The sequence below is a fragment of the Lupinus angustifolius genome, chromosome LG17 (assembly GCF_001865875.1).
Source record: "Lupinus angustifolius cultivar Tanjil chromosome LG17, LupAngTanjil_v1.0, whole genome shotgun sequence".
Lineage (NCBI taxonomy): Eukaryota > Viridiplantae > Streptophyta > Magnoliopsida > Fabales > Fabaceae > Lupinus > Lupinus angustifolius.
In genome coordinates, this window is record NC_032025.1 from 13747760 (window position 1) to 13771713 (window position 23954).

General features: G+C 34.9%; 3 protein-coding genes, 1 long non-coding RNA gene, 1 other non-coding gene and 1 pseudogene across 7 annotated transcripts; 5 read left to right on the top strand and 1 right to left on the bottom strand.

Moving 5' to 3' along the window:
* On the top strand, nt 1305-5452 carry LOC109330904. The gene is made up of 5 exons (XM_019565172.1): nt 1305-1485; nt 1765-2004; nt 2087-2452; nt 2532-2772; nt 5212-5452. The coding sequence occupies exons 1-5, from the start codon at nt 1305-1307 to the stop codon at nt 5450-5452; spliced, it is 1269 nt and encodes a 422-aa protein (XP_019420717.1).
* On the top strand, nt 6940-16478 carry LOC109331735 (casein kinase II subunit beta-2-like). Of its 3 annotated transcripts, none has more exons than XM_019566420.1 (5): nt 6940-7297; nt 14231-14455; nt 14686-14795; nt 14880-15069; nt 15125-15636. In XM_019566420.1, exons 1-5 carry the CDS (start codon nt 7108-7110, stop codon nt 15187-15189), a joined length of 780 nt encoding a protein of 259 aa, XP_019421965.1. In that variant the 5' UTR covers nt 6940-7107; the 3' UTR covers nt 15190-15636. The 3 variants fall into 3 exon arrangements, with proteins under 3 accessions (XP_019421965.1, XP_019421963.1, XP_019421964.1); XM_019566418.1 differs by lacking the exon at nt 15125-15636 and adding an exon at nt 16029-16478 and having other exon boundaries at nt 6946-7297; nt 14880-15045; XM_019566419.1 differs by lacking the exon at nt 15125-15636 and adding an exon at nt 16029-16478 and having other exon boundaries at nt 6946-7297; nt 14237-14455; nt 14880-15045.
* On the top strand, nt 7669-7842 carry LOC109331736. The gene is made up of 2 exons (XR_002105841.1): nt 7669-7708; nt 7758-7842. It is a non-coding gene; the product is annotated as an uncharacterized LOC109331736 (long non-coding RNA).
* Nucleotides 18623-20270, bottom strand: LOC109330671 (60S ribosomal protein L37a). Its single transcript, XM_019564933.1, has 5 exons — nt 20169-20270; nt 19938-19977; nt 19092-19180; nt 18902-18984; nt 18623-18823 (listed from the first exon to the last, which is right to left on the bottom strand). The coding sequence occupies exons 1-5, from the start codon at nt 20169-20171 to the stop codon at nt 18760-18762; spliced, it is 279 nt and encodes a 92-aa protein (XP_019420478.1). The 5' UTR covers nt 20172-20270; the 3' UTR covers nt 18623-18759.
* LOC109330905 lies at nt 20170-21217 on the top strand (annotated as a pseudogene).
* On the top strand, nt 20324-20396 carry TRNAE-CUC. The gene has a single exon. It is a non-coding gene; the product is annotated as a tRNA-Glu (tRNA).

Consider the following 23954-nt stretch of genomic DNA (forward strand, 5'->3'; position numbering starts at 1 on the left):
CCTCAATAACTACCTATCCAATTATTAAACAGAGGCTCTCATTGTGGTACACTAAACATGCAGATCATGTAGCATGGGTATTATTTGAGTCATTATAAAATTTTTGGCACACCATATAACCCCATAATATCATCTCAGTAGCAGGAGAACATACACTTCTAATTACTAGTTTAGGAAACAAATCCTACTATCACTAGATTCGATCCCTAATCTATAGCTATTTTATGATTTGGACAATGCATTTATTAAGCTTTACCTGTGATTGACAAGCTCGGTCGTCACAATGGATGATGTTGATAGGACATTTTTTCCACCTACTTCAAGAGCATCACACACTTTACTTATTTACAAGAAAATGAAAACATAAAATATTATGTTAACTTGAAAAATTCAAACTTTTCCCAGACTGTTTATCTCCTTTACTTCCACATTCAAATTCTATTACCCTGTCTATTATTTTTATTCTAAAATGTGCCTTCTTCTTTTTACAGAATGTTGAGAAACTCAGATAAAAACAAACATACACAACCTCAGATATAAACGAAACTAAACCACAACATTTCTAAGAAATAAAATGTTTATGATATAGATCTATCATTAAAGGAAATAAACTGAAACATATATATGTTATGTATAAGGAAATAAATTGAAGGAATGAATGAACAATGTACACAATGTAAGTGAGAGAACTTAAAATACAACAATGGTTGAAGAGAGAGAAACGAATACCTATGCTTGAAGGCTTTAGAGAAGGGAATGAGAAAGTAAATTAGGTTTTAGAGAATGGAATGACAAAGTTTCAAAGAAAGGGGGTAAATAGGTTAAGGATTTTAGTTTTAGGGGAAAGAGGAATTTTAGTTCTGTAGGTTTTAGGGAAGTGCATGTGTATAGTAATGTATGAATTTTACTAAGGGTAATATGATACTTACACATACCGAGTACCCGCAGGTACGGGTACCACAATACCCGTGCCCGCCCATTTGGGCTATGGGTATTTTAAAAACCCGTTTACAATATCCGCAGGTACCCTTTTGTGACCCGTACCCATGCCCGTACGGATTTTACCCGCGGGTACGGGTTTTTTTGCCATCCCTAATTTATACCCCCTCACCTCGGCTGTAAACCACACTGAAAGGAAGAAACTGTATGAAAAATTTGTAGGTTAATTTATAATTGAAGAACTGTGACTATTTAAGGTAACTAAAAATGCTTTATATTTTTTCAGTTCATTTATTTTATAGTTAATTTTATGTATTGTTACTTATGTTTAAATGTATACATGTTTTACTGTATGTTATATGTAGATGGCAAATATGAGAGATATTGTTAGTGATTTTAGTGATAAAGAGGACATTGAGCTTTGTGATGATGACAATGATGATGTTCAGATTACCACTACTGAACCGATTAGCATAACATATGATACTCCTTCATCTTTTTTTGTTAGCATTGATTATCAATCTGGACAAGATTTTCCATATAGAAGTACTCACATAAGTACTGATATATATAATGATCTTTTTGTTGGTATGCAATTTGAATCAAAGGAAGCAACAATAAATGTTGTAAAACAATTTCATATTAGAAATTCTGTTGATTACCATGTGGATGAGTTTAGGCGAGATAGATATATTGCAAAATGTAAATATTATGCTGTTGGGTGTGAATGGAGACTCCGGGCATCAAAAAGTATGAAGCGTGATATTTGGGAGATTAGAAAAATTAGTGGAAGACACACTTATGTATCCACTAATATTTCTTAAGATCACACGAAGTTGAACTCATCTTTCATCGCAAACTGCATTGTTCAACAAGTATCAGAAGATCCTGGTATACCAATTAAAACATTAGTTAAAGAAGTGGTAACTCGTTTTGGTTATACGGTGACATATAGGAGGGCTTGGACTGCTAAACAAATAGCAATGTCCCAAATTTATGGTGATTGGGAGAGATCGTACAAGGAGTTACCTCGTTGGTTGAATGCTGTTCAATATTATGCACCAGGTACAATTGTAAGATATTCAACATCTAACCATGAAGAACATAATTGATAGGGTTTTTTGGGCTTTCAAGCCATGCATTGAAGGATTTGGTTTTTGCAAACTAATCATTCAAATGGATGGCACATTGTTCACTGGAAAATATACTGGAACATTGTTAATAGCTAGTTCCCAAGATGGTAATAGACGTATATTTCCAATAGCATTTGTCATTGTGGAAGGAGAAATGAAAGAAGCATGGGAATGGTTTTTCAACAATCTTCGGACATATGTTACCCCACAACCAAATATTTGCCTAATATCAGATAGGGGTACAGGTTTATTGGGTGCACTACGTACTGAGCTCCCTCAATGGTGTGATGGTCAATCTCTATATTGCATTCGTCATGTTGCTAGCAATTTCAACAAAGAGTTCCGAGATAATGATTTGAAAGAAAAAGTCATTGAAATGGGTATGTGTTGAAATTAATCTCATTTATGTGAAATTGTTTCTATATTAGAATTATGTGAATAATAATGAATTTGTTGTAGGGTATGAATTGATGTGGCCTCGATTCGAGCGAATGCTTGCTGTATTGTGTCAAAAAAACTCGAAGGCAGCAGCGTGGTTAGATAAAATCCCAAAAGAAAAATGGACGCAATCATATGATGGGAGACGGTATGACCATATGACGACGAATTTGGTAGAATGTGTGAATGTTGTTCTCAAAGGAGCAAGAGCATTGCCAATTACTGCACTTGTTAGAGCAACATATCATATACTTAACTCATGGTTTGTACACCATAGAAATGAAGCAACTAACATGATAAGGGCGAGTCATGTTTATTGCAAAGAATTGGCCAATGTGATTAATGAAAATAACCGAAAAGTTACATGTCAAATTGTACCAAATTTTTTGCGGGAATCAGGAGTCTTGGAGGTAGAAGTTGCTAGTACCGGTGGTAGTCGACACTCAAGAGTATACACAGTTAGATTAATCGAAAATTAGTGTGATTGTGGAGAATTTCAATCACTTAAATTGTCATGTTCTCATGTTATTGCTACTTGTGCATCATTGAACTTAGACTACGAGCAGTTTATATCACCAATTTATAGGTTAGAGAACTTGCAGAAGGTTTATGGACATGAGTTTCAACCCATTGCAAATGAAGAATATTAGCCTCCTTATTTAGGTCCAACCTTCATTCATAAACTCCTTATGCGTAGGAACCGTACTGGAAGACTAAAAACTACACGTATACACAATGAAATGGATGATTCTCAATCCCAACAAATTAAAAAATGTGGATGGTGTAGGAGTGAAGGACACAATACGAAGAAATGTCCGTTTAGAAGTACCGAAGTCGGACAAAGTTCAAGGCAAAACTAAATTATGTAATATTACAATTTGTGTAATAAATTTTGTTCTATTCAGTATATTAAGATTTTCAGAAAAATCATGCAATCATTAATACAATAAATACAATCCACAAATATATTTTCAAAATCATGCCATGATTATTACAATAAATACAATTTTAAAAAAAAAAATACAATCCACAAATATATTTTCAAAATCATGCCATGATTATTACAATAAATACAATTTTAAAAAATACAATCTATAAATATATTTTCAAAATTATACAATGATTATTACAATAAATACAATTTTAAAAAAATACAATCCATAAATATATTTTCAAAATTATGCAATGATTAATACAATAAATACAATTTAAAAAAATACAATCCATAAATATATTTTCAAAATCATGCAATGATTAATACAATAAATACAATTTAAAAAAAAATACAATCCATAAATATATTTTCAAAATCATGAAATGATTAATACATTAAATACAATTTAAAAAAAATACAATCCATAAATACAATCATTATATCCATTTCAATTTTTGGTATACAATTTTAAAAAAAATTACCATCAATAAATACAAACTTAAAAAAACCAAACGTATATCAATATATTTAATGAAAGTCGTGGATGAGGTCCACGACTTTGGTGCAGATTCTTAGGGTTTAATGAAACTCGTGGATATGGTCCACGAGTTTCGTGTACGAAAATTAAATGAAATCGTGGACTGCACATACGACTTCAATGGAAGTCGTGGATGGCAGCCACGACTTTGGCCTAGCCTAGGTTTAGCTAGAAAATCTTATGCGCGACTAGGGCACAAGTACCATTGCCAAGTAGAAACTAGTGGACCCCATCCACGATTTTGGTGAAGTTGTGGACCTCATCCACGACTTCCAAGCCTATAAGTTCAAACCTCCTGAACCTTCATTCTCACACCAACCCTTCCGAAATATTCTTTAAAATCCTAATTTCTCTTATTTCTCGATAATTATCATCCAAAAAATGGAACATATTGGTCCAGGTCCTATTAACCCTTCCGTTCTCAACCTTCAAAAAGACTATGTCTCCATCAACATTTAGAATGGTGGAGAGGTTACTTTTTGAGCAAGATACAACTTTTGGCAACAATTACCATCTGCATCGGTGTTAGAAGTTATTCGTAACACAACATTTGGGCATATTCTGGATATTGGTACAATCGAAATCAACAACCACCTCATTACGACATTAGTTGAGAGATGGAGGCTGGAGACTCACACGTTCCATCTACTAGTTGGCGAGTGCACAACAACTCTTAAAGATGTCGCATACCAACTTGGGTTACCCATTAATGGAGCTCGAGCAACATGCAAGAGCCTTCATATTACGCATGATTGGAGGCTTCCTCATGTCAGATACATCAGGATCATGAGTCCACCTGATGTATCTCCCATTGTTGGAGGACTTGTCACAGACATACCAATATAGTTGGGGTTCAGCAATATTGATGTGTCTATATCGTGGAATATGACCGCATCCCAATGCTTGCTCCAAGACTACACATCAATGATTTACAAACATTCCCTTTAGTCCAAAGGTAAAAAAAAATTTCCAATTTTATTCCTAAAATTCTTCAAATTATAATAGTTTATATTTCAAACTATTCATATAATACTAACTACCCATAACATTACATTTTAGGTGGGCGCAACATCTAATCACCACCAACATTCTTGGTCTTGCAACCAACATAATATGGTCAACGTTGGATCGCTTGCACATTGATCAAGTAATTTCTGATTATTAATATATTTATTATTATTTCTAATTATTCTTATATTAATTAATTACTAACTGTGTTTATATATTAGTTTGTGTGGACCCCATATAGGAACATTACCTATATGGGCCTCATACCTCATACCTCATGTAGCAAGAGCACGTGTACCACTCATCTGCTTTGCACTTGTTGAGTGGCATGCTGTTGATCGAGTGATGAAGCAGTTTGGTCTACAACAACCCATCCTAGAAGATCCAATTAATCTGGAGAAACAACACAAGATGGATCTACGTGGGAAAAATGATTACAACTGGCCTCAAAAGCATAACTAGTGGATTCAAATTTGGAATAATCGGGAAACCTATGTGGTAAATGGTTTTCCCGATGACCAGCCTTTGTATCAGTACTCGCAGTATATGCAATGGTACTTACAAAGGACAAGAAAATACATCTCTCCAGATGGAGCATATTCAGCCGAATCGGTAATAACAAAAACATTTCTAATTATATTTTATTTTAAATTGTGTTGACATATTCTAACATTTTAATTTTTTCCATTTTTTTCAGTACAATTTTATCAAAATGATTTGGGATAGGTTTCATATAAATGTGTTTCCAAATCCGTTGCAGTCATTGAATGATGTCTATCAAAAATGCAATGAAATGAAGCGTTTGCTCAACTAATTCCAACCGCCTTCTCCTCAACTACTTCTCAAGCTCCTCCTACACAACAAATTCAAATGCCTTTTGTACCTGACTATCAACAACATTATGACAGTCAAACTCAAACGGATACTTATCCGCAGGCATACACTCAAACTCTTGTTCCTCAGCAACAACAACATCTCTTTGCGTTTGACGGTTATGGAGCAATGAGTGACTACTCATTTTCTCACTTAGCATAGTCTTCGCAATTTCAAGGAATGCCATCAATGTTTGGCACTACTTGAAATACTCTATTCTCGGCATTCAACTCTCAACAATATTATCAACCGACAATGCCTTCACAAACAAATGAAGACGATGACGATGATGACGATGATGACGATAGTGAAGACGAAGATGAGGAGCAGCCACAACTAGTTAGAGGTGGAATACAACATCAATCGCAACAACAACTAAGAGTCTTATCACCTCGAAGGAGAAAGACACCTGGATGTGGAACATCATCTCATAGATGCCATTAGAAATTTTTATTCTTGTTTTCTTTTCGGTAATGTAATGATTTTGAAATTCCTACTAGAATTTATGAAATTTTCTTGTCCTTTTTTTCTATGAAATTTTCTTATTATTCCAATTCCAATTTTCTTATTAAAATATATGTTAATAATTTTAACAAAAATTATACAAATTCAATAAAAATAAAACTTTACTAAAATTATCATATTCAATTAAATTTTTAAATTTTAAATTTACAAGTTTAGTTAAATTATATTATTTTTATAAATTACAAATAATATTAACAAGAAAAAAATGTGTGCAAGGGTAATTTTGAAAAGCCCCATCCAATCTCATGCACTCGGGTAACGACTATGGAAGTCGCGTATCACGTACACGATTTCACTAAGGAGAGAGAAACTGTCTATGAAAATTGTGGATGGTGTCCACAACTTTCCAAGGAAATTGTGCCTCTGTTCCACGAGTTTGGTAAAAATACACCAATCTCGTAATAACTTGAAAACATACCCCAAACGTGGGATAGTGTAGTAAACTACACTACCAACATAATTTTTCCTATAATATCAAGTCACCTTTGAGTTAGTTTGGATAAGGACATTGGAAATAAAAAAATATATTAAAATGGACTACAGCTTAGCATAGCTTAGAATTGTGTTTGTATTTGTATTTGTAAGGTTGCATAATTGTGGGTATGAATGTATGTTTCCCTGAATCAAAAACCCTACCACTCTATCTTTCTAATTTTCACAATCTAATTGACATTGAAACCATGATTCCTTAAATAAAACCAACATTCTCAAAGGTTATCATGTCAGGCATGTACAGAGAGCGTGTCGGTGGTTCAATTTCCAAATCTGAGGATCGAAAACGAATCAATGAGGTCCTCGATAAGCAGCTCGAGCGATCTTCACCCTCAACTTCAAGACCCATTAAAGATAACAGAGATAATAAGTCTTCTCTTAATTCTGCTAACATCTCCAAAAATTCTAATGTTTCAGGTAAAATCAATGATATTTCGATATACCCTTTTGTTTCTATTGTTTAAAGTTTTTATCTTTTTTCTGTTTTTTTATTAGGATCTGATCTGTTTCTGAAATAATGTGTAAACTTGTTTATACCGTCTTTTTTGTTTATATTAAGAAATCTGAAGGAAAAAAATCTGACCCAATTCCAATTTTTTCTTGTTGTTTCACATGAGTCTCTGTGTTTGTCTAGTTTGATATAATTTGTGCAAAATTGGAATTTTAATGGGTTTGTTAAAATTGGGAACACTGCATCTAACTTTATTCAAACATTGTAGTTTGTGCTCATTTTTTCCAATATTCCACTACTTTTCCAATGCCAAACTTGTTAAAAGGTCTCTGGGAGGTTGGACATTAAATAAGTTAATCCAAACACACACTTAATAGGTTAGAAGTTAATTTTTTTTACCAACTTCTAGTCATGTTGGAGGAACAGGTAATTGGATTTCATTGTTGAATCTGTTAGCTAATGGAGGTTGTATTGGTAAATGGTAATGTAGGTGATCAACTCATGCTATCAAGTATCAACAAATTTTTTAGCTAATTACTATAATGTACTTTAAGACTAGCAAGGACTTTCAGAATTCAATTCATGTAATGTAAGGCAAAGCATGGAAAATTAAGAGGAAATCCGTTGCTTTTGTGCCTGCTTATTTATCTTGTTATTGTGCTTTAGGTGAAACTTTCTTCATAATCTACCTTTTGTTTGTTATCTCGTGGTATTTCTTATGTACTTGTTTTGTTAGTCATCCTCACTCATCCCTCTCGCTTTTCAAATAAAGATAAAAACTTTCCAGGACAGTGGTAGTATATTGCATAGTACAACCTGTTGCACAAAATGAAATTGTCAGCTGAAAGTTGTCAAGTAGGGCTGGCATTCAGTCAAACTGGCTTGTGAGCTACTGAAGGTTCGGTTCACAAGCAGTTTAATGAGAAAGTATCATTAGTTCATGAGCTAAGCTCAAGATGGAATTTTGTCTTGTTTAATAAATGAGTTGAGACAAGCTTTCTTAGATTTAGCTCGTGAGCTATATGAGGGCATCTATAATGAGAAATTGAGAACAAATATCATTTTAAGATTGCAAGAACAATAATTTTGGACCATATAATTGTACATGGCTTGACAAGATTAAAAGTTAGTTGTTGTTCACATAGCGACTTAAAAAAGTCACATGCATCTATCTTTTAATTTTGATTTTTGACCCTTCATATAAGAGGTGAAGGTTATGTTAGGCAGTCGACAACCAACGTAAAACTTTGTTGTATCTCTATTATATAGATCTATTGTATGGACCATTCATATAAGAGCCAACTATCAAGATTCACTTTTTTTTCTTTCACAGTAAACAAACATTCTTTTTCCCCATATATCATGTATATTGCCGAAAGTCTACATACAAAGACCTTTTTTAGTTAACATATTACATTATTGTTGCCTAGTTTGTCAAGCGGTCCATACTCCTAATATAAATGGCTTATGGTTTTAAAACTAAAGTGTTATGACCTACTAGTCCACCACTGTCTTCACCCTGACCACCCATGGTTGAATAGTTGGTGGCTATGTTCTTTATGTTATGAACTGGCTCACAACTGAGCTCATTGCCAGACCAATAAGGCTAATATCAGGCCAATGATTAAAAATGTGTATAAAAGGGGAAAGAGGAAAGTTTGGATAGAATAATCAACTTTCCCTTTCTTCCCTTGGGTAGTTAGAATCAGTTAGGGAACTAACTGCTATTAGTAGCATAACAGTTAGGAGGAGAAGTAGTTTTGGAACTAAACCAAATTGATTCAGGAATCAGTAGTGGGGAAAGGGGATCCAGGGATCCTTGTATGCTTCCAATCTTGTAATTCTTCTTCTTTCATTCTTAATTCAATAAAATCTAGAGCCCTGTCAAGAATTCCACTGATTATGGCTTAGGGTTATTTCCTTTCAATCCTTTTCTTACTAGTATAGATACCAGTGTCTATCACTGGTATCAGAGCACCATTCTGGTGCATGTGGGAAGAAATCACGTCACTGTTGATTAGGGTTATGTCGCATGGTCTCTACAAGAAGCATGGCTAGAGAAAACGATAGTGGAGTACAAGAAAGGGAGGAATTCTGCCAAGACCGGGAAGAAATGCGAATGAGAATGGAGCTGAGTGAAGCTCGTATCGCGAAGACTGAAGAACTATTGGCTGCTATAGCCACCAAGCTAGGAGTGAATCCTATTGAGAATGCAATGGAAGAAGGCAATGAAAATGATGAGGTGGATAGTCACAAGTTGGGCCAGAGTCAAGATAGATGGAGGAAATTGGAAATTCCCATTTTCTTGGGAGATGATGCATATGGTTGGGTGCAGAAGTTAGAGAGGTACTTCTCTCTTAGATCCATTTCTGGGGAGGAAAGGACGGGGGCCACTCTGGTTGCTCTAGAGGAAAAAGCCTTGAGTGGGTATCAGTGGTGGGAGGGTTGCAACCCAAAACCTACCTGGGAAGGGTTTAAATTAGCAGTGGTAAGGAGATTTCAACCTTCTATGGCTCAAAACCCTTTTGAGTTACTTCTATCCTTGAAGCAGGAGGGAGGGATAGAGGCTTATGTGGAGGATTTTGAGAAGTATGCAGAAGTCTTGAGAGAACTCAACCAAGACTTTGTGAAATGGGTGTTCCTGAATGGTCTCAAGGAGGAGCTCAAGGCAGAAGTAAGGTTGTATGAACTTAAAACCTTACCAGAGGTGATGCATAAAGCCATCCTTATAGAACAAAAGAACTTGGTGGTGAGTAGAAGGCCTCCTTGGGGATTCTCAAGGTCTTCTGGGTCAAGTAGGTCCAATTCTTTCAACAGGGTGGTTATTGTGGAACCTTCTTCGACCCATAGTAGTAGAAGAGATGCATCCTCCATAGGAAGTGTGGCTGCACCTTCCATGACCTATCAAGAAGCTAATAATTCTAAGGCTATGGGGGAGTTCAAGAGATTGACTAATGCTGAGATGAAAGAAAAGAGAGAGAAGGGCCTCTGTTTTAGGTGTGATGAACCCTTCTCTAGGGAGCATAGGTGCAAATTCAAACAGTTGAGCATGTTGATGATGGCTGATGAAGAGGAGGTTGAAGGAGAAGGGGAGGTGGAAGCAGAGGTGGTGGAGCACTCTGATTCCCTACAACTTTCTCTATATTCCATGAAGGGACTCACAACTACTAAGTCTTGGAAGATAAAGGGTAATCTCTGTGGGATTCCGGTGGTTATCATGATAGATTGTGGGGCATCACACAATTTCATTTCAAAGGAATTGGTGAATCAGTTGCAGTTGAAGGTGGAGGATACTAAAGCTTATATGGTGGAGGTAGGTGATGGTCACCAAATAGCTTGCAAGGGAAGGTGCTCTCAACTCATGTTATGCCTACCACAGATTGAGGTAATTCAAGATTTCTATCTTTTTGCTTTAAGAGGGGTGGATGTGGTATTGGGGTTAGAATGGTTGGCCAGTTTTGGTGAGGTTAGAGCAGATTTTAGTAGAATGAAGTTGACTCTGAGGAAGGGTGATTCCTTAGTAAGCATTATGGGAGATCCTGCTTTGACCAAGACAAAATTGTCTTTAGGTGCCTTTATGCAAGTGTTTTTGAGGGAAGGGGAGGGTTTACTTCTGCAATATGGTGTTTCTGGGGAGGTTGAGACTCAGAGGAGGGTTCCTATTGAACTAGAAGGGGTGTTGCAGCAATATGAGGGAATTTTTCAGGATTTGCAGGGACTTCCTCCTACTAGAAAGTATGACCATGCTATACATTTGAAGGAATGAGCTGAAATACCTAATCTCAGACCCTACAGGTGTCCCTATTATCAGAAATCTAAGATTGAAAGGCTAGTAGCAGAGATGTTGGAAGCTGGAGTAATTAGGCCTAGCATAAGCCTTTATTCTAGCCCAATCATATTGGTAAAAAAGAAGGATGAGGGTGGAGTTTTTGTGTAGATTACAGAGCTCTCAACAGAATTACCATTCCAAATAAATTCCCTATTCCACTCATTGAAGAATTGTTGGATGAATTAGGAGAAGCAAGGGTGTTTTCTAAGCTTGATTTGAAGTCAGGGTACCACCAGATAAGGAAGAAACCAGAGGATATAGGCAAAACTGCTTTCAGAATCCATGAAGGTCATTATGAGTTCTTGGTCATGCCTTTTGGGTTAACTAATGCACCCTCAACCTTCCAATCTCTTATGAATGAGGTCCTAAAACCCTACCTCAGAAAATTTATCCAAGTTTTCTTTGATGATATACTTGTATATAGCCCTGATCTAGAAGCTCATGTCCAACATCTAGGGGAAATTCTAGCTGTGTTGGGATCTAATAGCCTCAAAGCCAATATGAAGAAATGTAGTTTTGGTCAAAGTAGCATTGAGTATCTAGGCTATATTATTTCTGAAGGAGGGGTGGCTGTTGACACTTCTAAGATAGAGGTTGTGAAGACTTGGCCTCAACCAGTCAATATCAAGGGTTTGAGGGGATTCTTAGGGCTCACGGGATACTATAGAAGATTTGTTTAGAACTATGACAAGTTAGCCAAGCTTCTCACTGATCTTCTTAGGAAGGACTCATTCCTTTGGACTAAAGATACCACCATTACTTTTGAGGGGTTGAAGGCTGCCTTGATGGAGATTCCCATGTTGGTTGTCCTCAATTTCAATAAGCAGTTTGTAGTAGAAACTAATGCTTCTAGTATGGGCCTAGGGGCTGTCTTGATGCAAGAGGGCAAGCCTCTAGCTTTTTGGAGCAAGGGGTTATCAGTGAAAGCTCAACAAAAATCAGTGTATGAGAGGGAGCTCATGGCTCTAGTTCAAGCTATTCAGAAGTGGAGGCATTATCTACTAGGGAGGCATTTCATTATTAGAACTGACCAAAGGAGTTTAAAGTTCTTGATTGATCAGAAATTTATTACCCGCTCAAATGGGCTGTCATTGGTAGGCTTGGACTTTGAAATTCAATATAAGCCAGGTAGTGAGAATTCCGCAGCAGATGCTCTATCTAGGAGGCTTATATATTCAACTATCTCTATAGTGAATCATGAAGAGGTGAACAATTGGGTTCAAGAGGTTCAGAGAGATCCTAAGCGGAAGAAAATAATGTAGGATCTACTCATTTCTCCTACTGCTCATTCAGGATTTGAGATCAAGAAGGGGTGTTGTACTACAAAGATAGGTTGGTGATATCTCAGACTGGTGGGCACTCGGAATATTTCAGAACATACAAGAAGATCTCTAATTTCTTGTTTTTGGAGGGCATGAAGAAAGATGTCAAAGAGTTTGTGGAAAGTTGTGATACTTGCCAGAGGAATAAGTACTCCACCTTAGCCCTTGCTGGATTGCTTCAACCTTTGTCTATTCCTCAACAGGTGTGGATGGACATCTCTATGGATTTCATAGGAGGACTCCCTAAGGTGAAGGGTAAAGATACTGTATATGTGGTGGTGAATAGGTTAACCAAATATGCTCATTTTTTTGCTTTGGGACATTCCTATTCAGCAAAGGAGGTGTCTGCTCTGTTTGTAAGAGAGGTGGTGAAGTTGCATGGGTTCCCTAGCACTATTGTCTCTGATAGGGATCCCTTGTTCTTAAGCCAATTTTGAAGGAGCTTTTTAGAATGGCAGGAACTCAATTAAAATTAAGAACATCCTACCATCCTCAGACTGATGGTCAAACTGAGGTGACTAACAGGTGTTTGGAGACCTACTTGAGGTGTTTTGCAGGGCCTAAACCCAGACAATGGGTAGGTTGGTTGCATTGGGCTGAATTTTGGTTTAATTCAAGCTACAATAGTTCAGCTGGGATGACCCCTTTCAGGGCCTTGTATGGGAGAGAACCTCCTATATTGTTGAAGGCTGGAACTATCCCTTCTAAGGTGGAAGAAGTCAACAAGCTATATACTGAGAGGGATGGCATTTTAGAAGAATTTGATGAAACATTATGTTGATAAGCATAGAAGATTGGTAGTGTTTGAGGTGGGAGATTGGGTTTTCCTCAAGCTGCAACCATACAAGATGGAATCTTTAGCTGTTAGACTTTATGCTAAGTTGGCCCCAAGATATTATGGACCTTACAAAGTAGTTAAAAGAGTAGGGTTTGTGGCTTATCACTTGGAGCTACCTCTGGACTCAAAAATCCATCCAGTCTTCCATGTATCCTTGTTTAAGAAGGCTCTTAAACCTGATCAACACCCTCAACCCCTCCCACCTATGCTGAATGAGGAATTAGAATTGGAAGTGGAACCAGAGAAGATCTAAACAAAAGAGATGAGTGGGGTAATGAAGAGGTACTGATCAAGTGGCAGAATTTACCTGATCATGAATGCTCTTGGGAAATGGCAGCTACACTACAAGAAAAATTTCCTAGTTTCCAACTTGAGGACAAGTTAGAATGTTTAGGGGGGTATTGATAAGGCTAATACCAGACCAATGATTAAAAACGTGTATAAAAGGGGAAAGAGGAAAGTTTGGATAGAATAACCAACTTTCCCTTTCTACCCTTGGGTAGTTAGAATCAGTTAGAGAACTAACTGCTATTAATAGCATAACAGTTAGGAGGGGAAGTAGTTTTGGAACTAAACCAAACTGATTCAGGAATCAGTGGTGGGGAAAGGGGATCCAGGGATCCTTGTATGCTTCCAATCTTGTAATTCTTCTTCTTTCATTCTTAATTCAATAAAATCTAAAGCCCTGCCAAGAATTCCACTGATTCTGGCTTAGGGACATTTCCTTTCAATCCTTTTCTTACTAGTATAGATACCAGTGTCTATCACAAACATAGTGTCAAGATCTGACCATGAAAGAGATGGAGAAAATACACTTAATTTATATGTGATTGCCGAGAATGATATTTTATTCTGTCAATCCAAGACCGGCATTAATGTGCTTAAGTTAATTATATATGTATATGCATAACTGCAGAGGAATCTGAAACAGACAGTGAAGAGTCAGATGTTAGTGGTTCTGATGGTGATGACACATCTTGGATCTCTTGGTTTTGCAATCTGAGAGGAAATGAGTTCTTTTGCGAAGTTGATGATGATTACATCCAAGACGACTTCAACCTTTGTGGATTAAGCAGTCAAGTGCCTTATTATGATTATGCTCTTGATTTAATTTTGGATGTTGAGTCTTCCCATGGTAAGGTTAATTCAGAAATTTTAGTTTTCATTTACAATTCCACAATGCAAGTTTTTGATTTTTGGTGTTTTTCATGATACTCCAGTGTCGTTTGATGACTATGTTCTAAAACTATTATCCTTGAAGCTGAATTGAAATTGTCAACTTATATGTTTGTAGTTTCAGTTACCTATTTGATTGTTCTGTTCATTTTTGTATAATGGCTACTTTGGTTTGGTTGGAGTTTATAGGTGACATGTTCACAGAGGAGCAAAATGAGTTAATTGAATCAGCAGCGGAGATGCTTTATGGTCTGATTCATGCTCGATATGTATTGACAAGCAAAGGAATGGCTGCCATGGTAAGATTTCACTGCACTCATTGTTTTCCTCATGTTTTACCATTCAGGAGATTGGCACTGTTAATGATGTTGGAACTCTTGCAGCTCGACAAGTACAAGAACTACGATTTTGGCAGATGCCCAAGAGTTTATTGCTCTGGGCAACCCTGTCTTCCAGTTGGTCAGTCAGACATTCCTAGGTCAAGTACTGTGAAAATATACTGCCCTAGGTGTGAAGACCTTTACTATCCTCGGTCCAAGTATCAAGGCAGTATCCTTATATATATCTTTGAGCTTAGTAGGCAATTACCCGTTGTTGCTATTTATCATCCTGTCTCTGAGAAATTCTATTTCGTTCTCTTGCATTTCTCGTTTTGTCCTTGCTTTAGAGATTCATTCTTTAGCATATAGTTGAAGCTGTTTGTTTGTACGAACGGCAATTTATCTCATTTGCATATGTCTGTTCTCTTTATTTGCATTCTTGAAAGAGAAAAAACAAAATAGATGTGAATCGTGGATCAGAAATTGCCTTCTACATTTTTTACATGGATGTATTTGTAATGTAGCCTGGTCTATAGTGGAATAAGGAAGTAGAATTCAGGGAATGTTTTAACAGTAATGGGGTGTGGGGCTCATAATAATCTAGTTCTCTGAATAAGATATGTGATATCTGGCAAGTGCTTGGTGACTTCATCAAAATGTTTCTGAAACTTCAGCATTTTTATGTTTAAAAATGTCTACTTGATATCAAAATGGAGGAAATCATTAAAGTTGCATGGAAAAACCTGCTTAAGCATGAAGTTTTTGGAATTGTGAAATGTGTAAGATAATTTTTTCTGTAATCTAAGGTTATGTTTTGTCATTCTGGTGTGTCAAATTCTTTTTAAAAGAGTCACATTATATTAGAAATTGTTTGTTTTGCATCCTGATATGTATCTGATTTTTTAAGATGATTGTATGTCACTATGTTTTGGCTATATTTACTGTAGTTTAAATTTATTGCTGAACAGTTTGATTTAATTACACCAAGTGCCTCTCTTGCATCACAAATTACATCAACTTCCATGGAAGTTTAGCTGATAATTGCACTTACATCCTTTGGAGGGTGATATTGAAATTACGCCGACCTCTCTTAAAAGGGAGGTGTGACTTCTGAGACAAGAGGAGTATCGAGTGTAATTAAGTCAAACCTCGAGGAAAAGTCATATAATCTCCCATATCTTTTATTTCCGAACTTTCCTTGACTCTACCTAGATATTGATGGAGCTTATTTTGGAACAACATTTCCACACCTATTCTTGATGACATATGGACAACTGAAGCCACAGAAGCCATCACAGAGCTATGTTCCAAGAGTTTTTGGGTTCAAACTTCACAAGCCATGAAGCCGAAATTTAAGCTTTTGTGGAAAAGTAAGAGCCTCTATGACTCAACTAACTCTCTTCCTTGTTGCACTCACTGGCAACATTCTTCAGATCATAAGTTTCCAAAATCAATGCAATGTAGACCTGTCTTTACTTGTTGTAGGAGTGTTTGTAAAGATAGTTGCAAACATGTGATGCAAGTGCTTAGTTCACTTCCAGCTTCAATTTTAATGATCAAGTGCTTAGGTACTTGACTACACTTTTTTAATGGCTTATTACAAATTGTATTTTGCAATTAACTTCATGTTCTTATATGATCATGTCCCCATCTATATTTTTATGTTGGTTTTATTTCATTTCCCCCTATTTGACTTTGTGGAATTGATCCCAATGGATTCATACATTTTTACCCAATTTATAAGTTCACTTGCTAGGATGTTAAACTAGTCCATCCAACATGAAAAGTGTGTCTGACCTATGTTTAGACGCTTGTTTCTGTGCATGCATAATATGAACCTAGAAATTATTTGATGACCTTGTATAGACAATTGATTTTGAGTAAACTTGTAATTTAATTTATTAAGTTTGATGCAAGCAAAAGGTTGTTGCTTAGTGAGCACTGATCATGATATTACAAATTAAAATTATGGAAACAGTGTCGGTTGTGTGCATTTAATGATTCCCCCTAGAGTTGGTTTCGTTATCCAACTTCTGCCTCTCACAATGTGGGTCCTCGATTCCACTTGAAAATACTATTTTTTGTTGAAAGATATTAATAGTAGGTTGTGTCATCACTAGTGAACTGTAGAAGTTAGGAAGATACTAGTATCAATAATTAACTACTTTTTTTATTGATTTTTTTATGTAGATTCGTGATTAAATATAATGATCTTAATCACTTATCATGTTCAATAATCTATATTTATGAAGTTTAAGCAGAATGTACTTTAGAATCCCTCACTTTCTTGGTACACGCATTGATAAAACAATTAACACAATCATTTTCTTGGAAAAAGTGGTTATTAGGTAGTCACCTAGTGAATGAAACTGATTTTGATTTTGATGACTTTATACTACTTGCTGAAATTTTATTCTACGTAAATTTCTTATTTGATATATGGAAATCAATATTTGCATAAATATCCACATCTTTAAGCCCTGACATGATTTCAAAAGGGAATTAGTCTTAGAATTTTAGTTAGCAACTTCTCTAAAATGGTTGAACTAATGGCAAATTCTATCCTGCTCCTTAGTGAATTTTTACTAGCCAGGTTCCTTAAAGTTACCATGGGTTTTTTGATTTAATTATTTTTGCAGAAGGCTTTTGTGCAACAGTCTATATAGTAAAAGAAATCATTACAACAATTATTTGCGAGATAGTTTTCAGAAGGGAATGAAAGGAAATAGAAGGCATCTGAGCTATCTCATTGGTTTATTTTATGACTCTGAATCCTTCTCTTTCCCTTCCATCTTCTCCAAAAACAAAACTCAGATTCTTAAATTCCTCCATTCTTTTACCCTTTGCAAGCGACCGATTAACCCTCAGACCCCACCCTACCACTCTCCTCCCCTTGCTGCCACCTGACCATTACCATCAACTCCGGGGATCACTGCTATCATCTCTACCTCCATCACACCAACCCATAAAAAGATCATGATAATGGGATTTATCACTGACTGTTCCAACAGGGAAGGTAAACACAAATTCAAAACCAAATCAAATCTTACTTAAAGAACAAACCCTCAACATAAATTTTGAAATCAGGTTAATCACTTACTCCCACCACCCACAAGGCCACAATCACTAATGGAGAACAACTTGTTTCACTTGATGGCAATATCGCTGATGTAGAAGTACAATGAAGGCCAACATTTCACACAGGAGCCTCATACAGTGCGACCACCATGTCAGAAGGTCAAAGTAGACATCAGATATTCATGACCCCAGAAGTCCAGCATCACCAAATCGGATTCACACCAGCAACAGCACCATAGGCAGCATCGGTTGGGATAAACATGGGGGGTCGGGTGGGGGTTTCTTTCGATTAACATTGGTCTAAAGATACATTAAGAAGTTGAGTGGTGAAAGTGGCGCAGATAGAGGGTGAGGTAAGATAGGAAAAAGCAATGACTAATGGAAAACTAAACTTCATCCAAAAACGAAAGAGGGAGGGAGCAGAAACTGTTCTAGACATTCCAATTATATTGACCAAAACATAAGGTTTACTATTTACCGCCCCTTCATTAAAATTATAAATACTTAAACAGAAGACCAAAATACCATAAATTACTGAAGAAGTTACAATATTAACTAAAATACTTATTAACCAAATTTGTGTTTTTTATTTAAAATCAATGTTGCAAATCATTTTTAGAGCATGCATTTATTGAAACATTTCAGAAAGTATTGGCAAAGAGCTTTTAGAGCAGAGCATTTCCGGTGCAAGTTAAGCAAACAAGAACTACAATAAACACAGTAAGAACACATAAATTGAAACAAGGATCAAATAATTTGAAATTTTACTTCCCATACAATCAATGCAGTTCTCTGTCAATAAACTAAGCATTCCCCACAAGTCTAAATTGTTTAAAAAACAAACTTCCATAAACAAAAAAAAACCTCAACCCTCGGTTTGTTCCCTCAACCTCCTGATGGTGCTCCGAACAGTCACAGCACTAGCGGTACTGTCAAGATAACGAGAACAAATTTAGGTACTGATCTGAAAATAAGAAACAATACTAGAAGAAAAGGAAGAGTGTTACTTCAAAGTGTAGGCACCGCCTGCTTTCACTTTGCCGCAGTCCTTGCATCCCCAAATACCAACAGCTTTCCTCTTAACAGCATACTGCAATGAATATTTGTCATTAAAATTCAAAGTTTTAAAAGGTTAGATATAACATCAGTAAAGAAAATGTTCTAGAGACATAGGAAATAACATAAGGGTTCTTCTACCTTTCCGCAAAATTCACAGAAAAACTTGCTGTGTTGGCTGACTTCCATCTTCTTAATCTGCTTTCGCAGACTGGCACCATATCGGGTACCTGATATAAGAAAACAAGAAAAAGGTTAATAAGGAACTGATAGAATGCAATCAAAGCATACACATGTAGCAGCATTTTCGAAGACTCATGAATAAAACCAAATTTGCTGATATAAAAAGAAATCATGTCCTACTGTTAAATTAATGAAGTATGTGGGAAGAAGTCTTGGGTTTATTATTAATGAAGTAATGCGAGAGAGTAAATCCACCCCATTGTGAGTTTATAACAATGATTTGAAGAAATTAGACGAGAGGAATGTCAGATTAAAAATACCCCCCTCTTTCCAAAATCAAGTTTTTCACATAACTTTTTTTAAAGAATATTCATAAATTATTTGACATGGCTCAAAGAATAAAGTTTTGCTACTTTTCAGATCCCTCAATGAAATTTTCTACACATGCCTGGGTGCATATATCGTAAAAAAAACAATGCAGAAATCATACTAATTCAAAATCTACAAACTACAGAATATACATCAATAACAATCCCCACTTTAGCACATGGAGCATAATAACTAACATGTGAAGTCCAAAACAAATCAGAATAATGAAACGCTTACATCGATCACATTTGGGCTAATAAAAATGACTTCTGCAAATAGTGTAAAATCTACTTCTAAGATCTTTTTCATTACTTCAATAAGTTAATAAAACAAAACTATGAAGAAAAAAGTGGTTTCTAATCTTAGTTCAAAATAACTTATACTTTAGGCACCTAATTGAATTGAACGCACTGACAATTAAAAAAAAAGACATACCGTATTTTCCAACGATGCCAGCCTTCTTTGTTCTCTTAGTCTGCAATCAATTACAAAAAACACGATGACAAATAAATTTAAAGTGAAAAAAAGTGGATTCAACAAAAAAAAAAACTTGATTCCTTAGTGTCATCTATCTATATGCTATAAACATCAAAATCAAAAGATCGAAAGAGACGTTTTGGATCATGAATGGAATGGAAGAGAAGAATTGAGAGTGAAAGAGAGTACCATGTTGGAAGAATTGAAGGCGCAGTGAACTAAGCACGGTGTTGGAGGCAATTAACGAAACCCTAATTCTTTTTCATCTTTTTATAGAGAAAACTCGTTTTGATTTGAAGTGTTATTTTACGTTATTCGCACTTTATTATTTCATTATAATCAAATCCGTTGTAGTCTAGTTGGTCAGGATATTCGGCTCTCACCCGAAAGACCCGGGTTCAAGTCCCGGCAACGGAATTTCACTTTTGTTTTGCTTTTATTGGCTCAAGAGAAAATGCTCTTAATTGGGATATTTTTTTGGGGGAATTAATATGCATATATTTTTTATTTATAATAAACTAGTTTATTTATCCAATTAGTCTATATGTTTCACAAAATATAGAATAAAATGATTCAAAATACAACACTCTCATCTAATACAGTTTGAGAAATATATATGTGTGCACTTTTGCACTTGCTAATAGGGTATGATGAGGAATTCTAATGTTCATCAAACACTAGGCTTGAAGGGAATTAACATTCTTGATGCCAAATGATAGAATGCTAGCTAACATGGTGTTGGATGAAGGTTATGTTTCTATCTTCTTGCTTAGGTATTCAATCCCTTTACCTTTGATTTTTTAGAGCTTGTAACAATTCGCTACCGGAACAACTATTCCTACCTCATTGCTAAAGTGCATGCTTAGAGCCTCTAACTATGGTAGGAAGAATTTTGTTCTCAACAATGTGAAAATCATTAGCATGAAAATATGTACTCGGATCTTCAATTACATGTCATGGAATAGATAGGGTCTTATAAGAAGATTGAGTATCAAATAATAACTCTAGTGTTCCTACACAATGTTCAAATAACACATCCCCTTCATGTGTGGCATCACCTCCAATTCCATCTCCTTCATTCCCTTCAGCACCTCCTACTAGAGACAACATAGTCCTACTCATTGGATGCTCCTACCCCAAATGATAGAAATGTTGGACCACATAAATTAGGGTCTTCTTTCGGAATGGAGATCGATTGTCCCATTTTTTCATGTCTCATCGTATCCCGAACCAATTGAAAGTTAACACTTATTTGAAAAATCATATTTAGTGTGATATGATTGGTTTGGAATATTGAAACAAGAAATTTTAGGAACAGAAAATCCTAGTTCCTTTTGTAACTTTTTCTTTTACAACAATGACAAATGAACAGCTCATGGATAAGGGGAATCACATGATGTGTGAGAGTGATCAAGCCAATTGAGAGAGGGGAAATAAGGTTAGTTTATTTCTTGAATATAATTCTCAATAGGTAGAAAAACTTAGTTTTGCCATGCTTCCTTTCCTTTCTTATAATGATTACTATAAGTTTGTTAAGAAAATATATGATTTTTTTAGGTGGAAAAAAAAACATTTCAAAATCTTTTTGTTTGAACAAGGGTTGTTTCATGTAACAAATGTTGAAGGAAAATACTAAAATGAAGGATAGTCTTAATATATTGTGTGTGAATGTCCTAACTATAAATTACATTTTATTCACAGTAGCTTCCTATTATTTTATATTTAGTCAATTTTCATCATCTTGATTCAGTATTGTACCCTATAGTATTAGAGATGATCTAAACCTAGAATTAATCCTTACTATAGATCTAAAATAAAACAAAGTAAGAACCAAAACTTAATCATAATACTTGTATTAGTCTAATCTATTAAGACTAAGAATTGGTTGGTAGTGTTGTAATTAGGAGAGAATGATTAGGTGAATTTGAATAAGACTAGGTAACCTTCGAAAGGGTGTTGAACTTTTCATGGCTGGTTGGGACTAGAAGGTATTCAATGTACAAACATAATCGAATATATTCACCTTCTAGGATATGACTTCTACCAATCCATGACTAATCAAAATAATATATCTAATATATGGCCGTAAGGCATTATTGAAACTGCTCTTGGGGAGACAATGACATTTTATTTTGTTGAACCGAATTTGATAAAGAATTTTATTTTAGTATTGGTTTAAACCTCAGAGCTAGAGGGAAACTTTTTTTTTATATAGATTGACTCAGCATGGTAACATTTGCGTAGTGATCATACTAAAAAATGAAGTTTAAATAACACTATCATTGTGTTTCCATTTTTATTCTAATAATTTATTGATTTATATTAGTACTTAAGGTAAATAATTACAAACATCCAAGCTTAGTCCTACGTAGTGAGGTAGAGGATATGGATTAAATAACGTTATAATAATTTATCATAATAAATTATATTAATTGACAAAACATTAATATCGAAATATTTTATAATTGTTTCATCCATGATTTTTCTTGACATCTCTTTATCTATGTACATTGAATTAATATCTATTTGATATACTCTAAAGAACAATTCTATAATCTTTTATACAATAGGAACTATAACGATTTTATTTCTAATACATTATATCTTATCTCATGTGTTCATTCATCCAACATAATATTAATTATCATATCTATTATATTAAGTCTATTATATTGTTGATATTATATCTTCCAACGTCTAATTTCATATAACATTACATATTTTATAATTGTGCAATAAAACTTCTCCTTAATTCATCTACCTCACCTGAATTTTAATGTTTACATCTTCATAACTTTCCCATTAAATTTTGTCACCTAAACTTTCTTAGATACTCTCTCATGTTTGAAATGCTAGCAAGCCATATGTGTGTGGAAAAAAAAGGAGATGGTGTGAAAAAGTGATTTTCCTACCTGAACCTTTGAAGTTTGAATCTTAATTAGCAAATTACTTCCATGCACTTGCAACGTAAGCAGTGGGACAATCAATTTTGATAATGTAATTAATCTTGGATCTTCCGGCATTGACCATTTATTAACTTTGTCATATTTCATTCATCGTCCCTCACCACATCTAAGTAATATTTCTTGTTTATGATTCGTTATTTCTTAGCACTAACATACTACTAATAAGTTAATATATAATTTGCATAACCCTCAGTGAATACAAGTTACTAAAAATTTGTCTGTGAGTTATGTTTTAGTAGAAAATGAGATAAATGAAAGGATTAAATGAGATAAATGAAAATGTGATTCATTATTTGTTTGTTGAGTAATGCATATAATTAAGTTAAATCTATCTATTAACAATATAATAAAAAAAACTCTCTCATGTCAGATGTCACTTTCTCCTTCCCTCATGACACATGTCACTTTCTCCTTCCCTCATGCCACGTGTCACTTTCTCCTTACATTTTTTCCTTCATGTCACATGTCACCTCCTCCTCACATATTTTTCTTCATACTTTTTATATATTATATATTTTATATGATAATAATAATTTAATATTAATTAGTTATTGGTTCATCTCGCTACCCCACTAAAATTGAGTATTTACAACATCTATGTTTTGTTATGTTAAAAAGTAGTAGTCATTGAACATTNATGAAATTGAAATCATTTTTCACATTCAAATTATTTCTTTACATTAATCTATCTATATAATTTAATGTTTACCATTAATTTAAAAATAATTGTACTTTTTCAGCTCATCAAAGTTTTTTGATATTTTTCACACTGAATTTTAATATTACAGTTCAGATCTTTGAATTTTAATTTTCTATATTAACAACATAATAAAAAAAACTCTCTTATGCCAATGCCAATTTCTCCTTACATTTTTTCCTTCATGTCACATGTCACCATCACCTCACATATTTTTCTTCCTACTTTTTATATATTATATATTTTAGATGCTAATAATAATTTAATATTAATTAGTGATTGGTTCATGTCGCTACCCCACTAAAATTGAGT

Bases quoted from the DNA above. Each gene is read 5' to 3' on its own strand.
- LOC109330671 (XM_019564933.1), bottom strand. The intron at 19,181-19,937 runs GTATGTCTTTTT...TTCTTATATCAG, and splicing joins TGGCATCGTTGGAAAATACG to GTACCCGATATGGTGCCAGT. The intron at 18,824-18,901 runs GTAACACTCTTC...TTATCTTGACAG, and splicing joins GGCGGTGCCTACACTTTGAA to TACCGCTAGTGCTGTGACTG.
- LOC109331735 (XM_019566418.1), top strand. From the start codon at position 7,108: ATGTCAGGCATGTACAGAGAGCGTGTCGGTGGTTCAATTTCCAAATCT. The intron at 7,298-14,230 runs GTAAAATCAATG...GTATATGCATAA, and splicing joins CAAAAATTCTAATGTTTCAG to CTGCAGAGGAATCTGAAACA. The intron at 14,796-14,879 runs GTAAGATTTCAC...GAACTCTTGCAG, and splicing joins GCAAAGGAATGGCTGCCATG to CTCGACAAGTACAAGAACTA.
- LOC109330904 (XM_019565172.1), top strand. From the start codon at position 1,305: ATGGCAAATATGAGAGATATTGTTAGTGATTTTAGTGATAAAGAGGAC. The intron at 1,486-1,764 runs GTACTCACATAA...ATATTTCTTAAG, and splicing joins ACAAGATTTTCCATATAGAA to ATCACACGAAGTTGAACTCA. The intron at 2,005-2,086 runs GTACAATTGTAA...CATGCATTGAAG, and splicing joins TGTTCAATATTATGCACCAG to GATTTGGTTTTTGCAAACTA.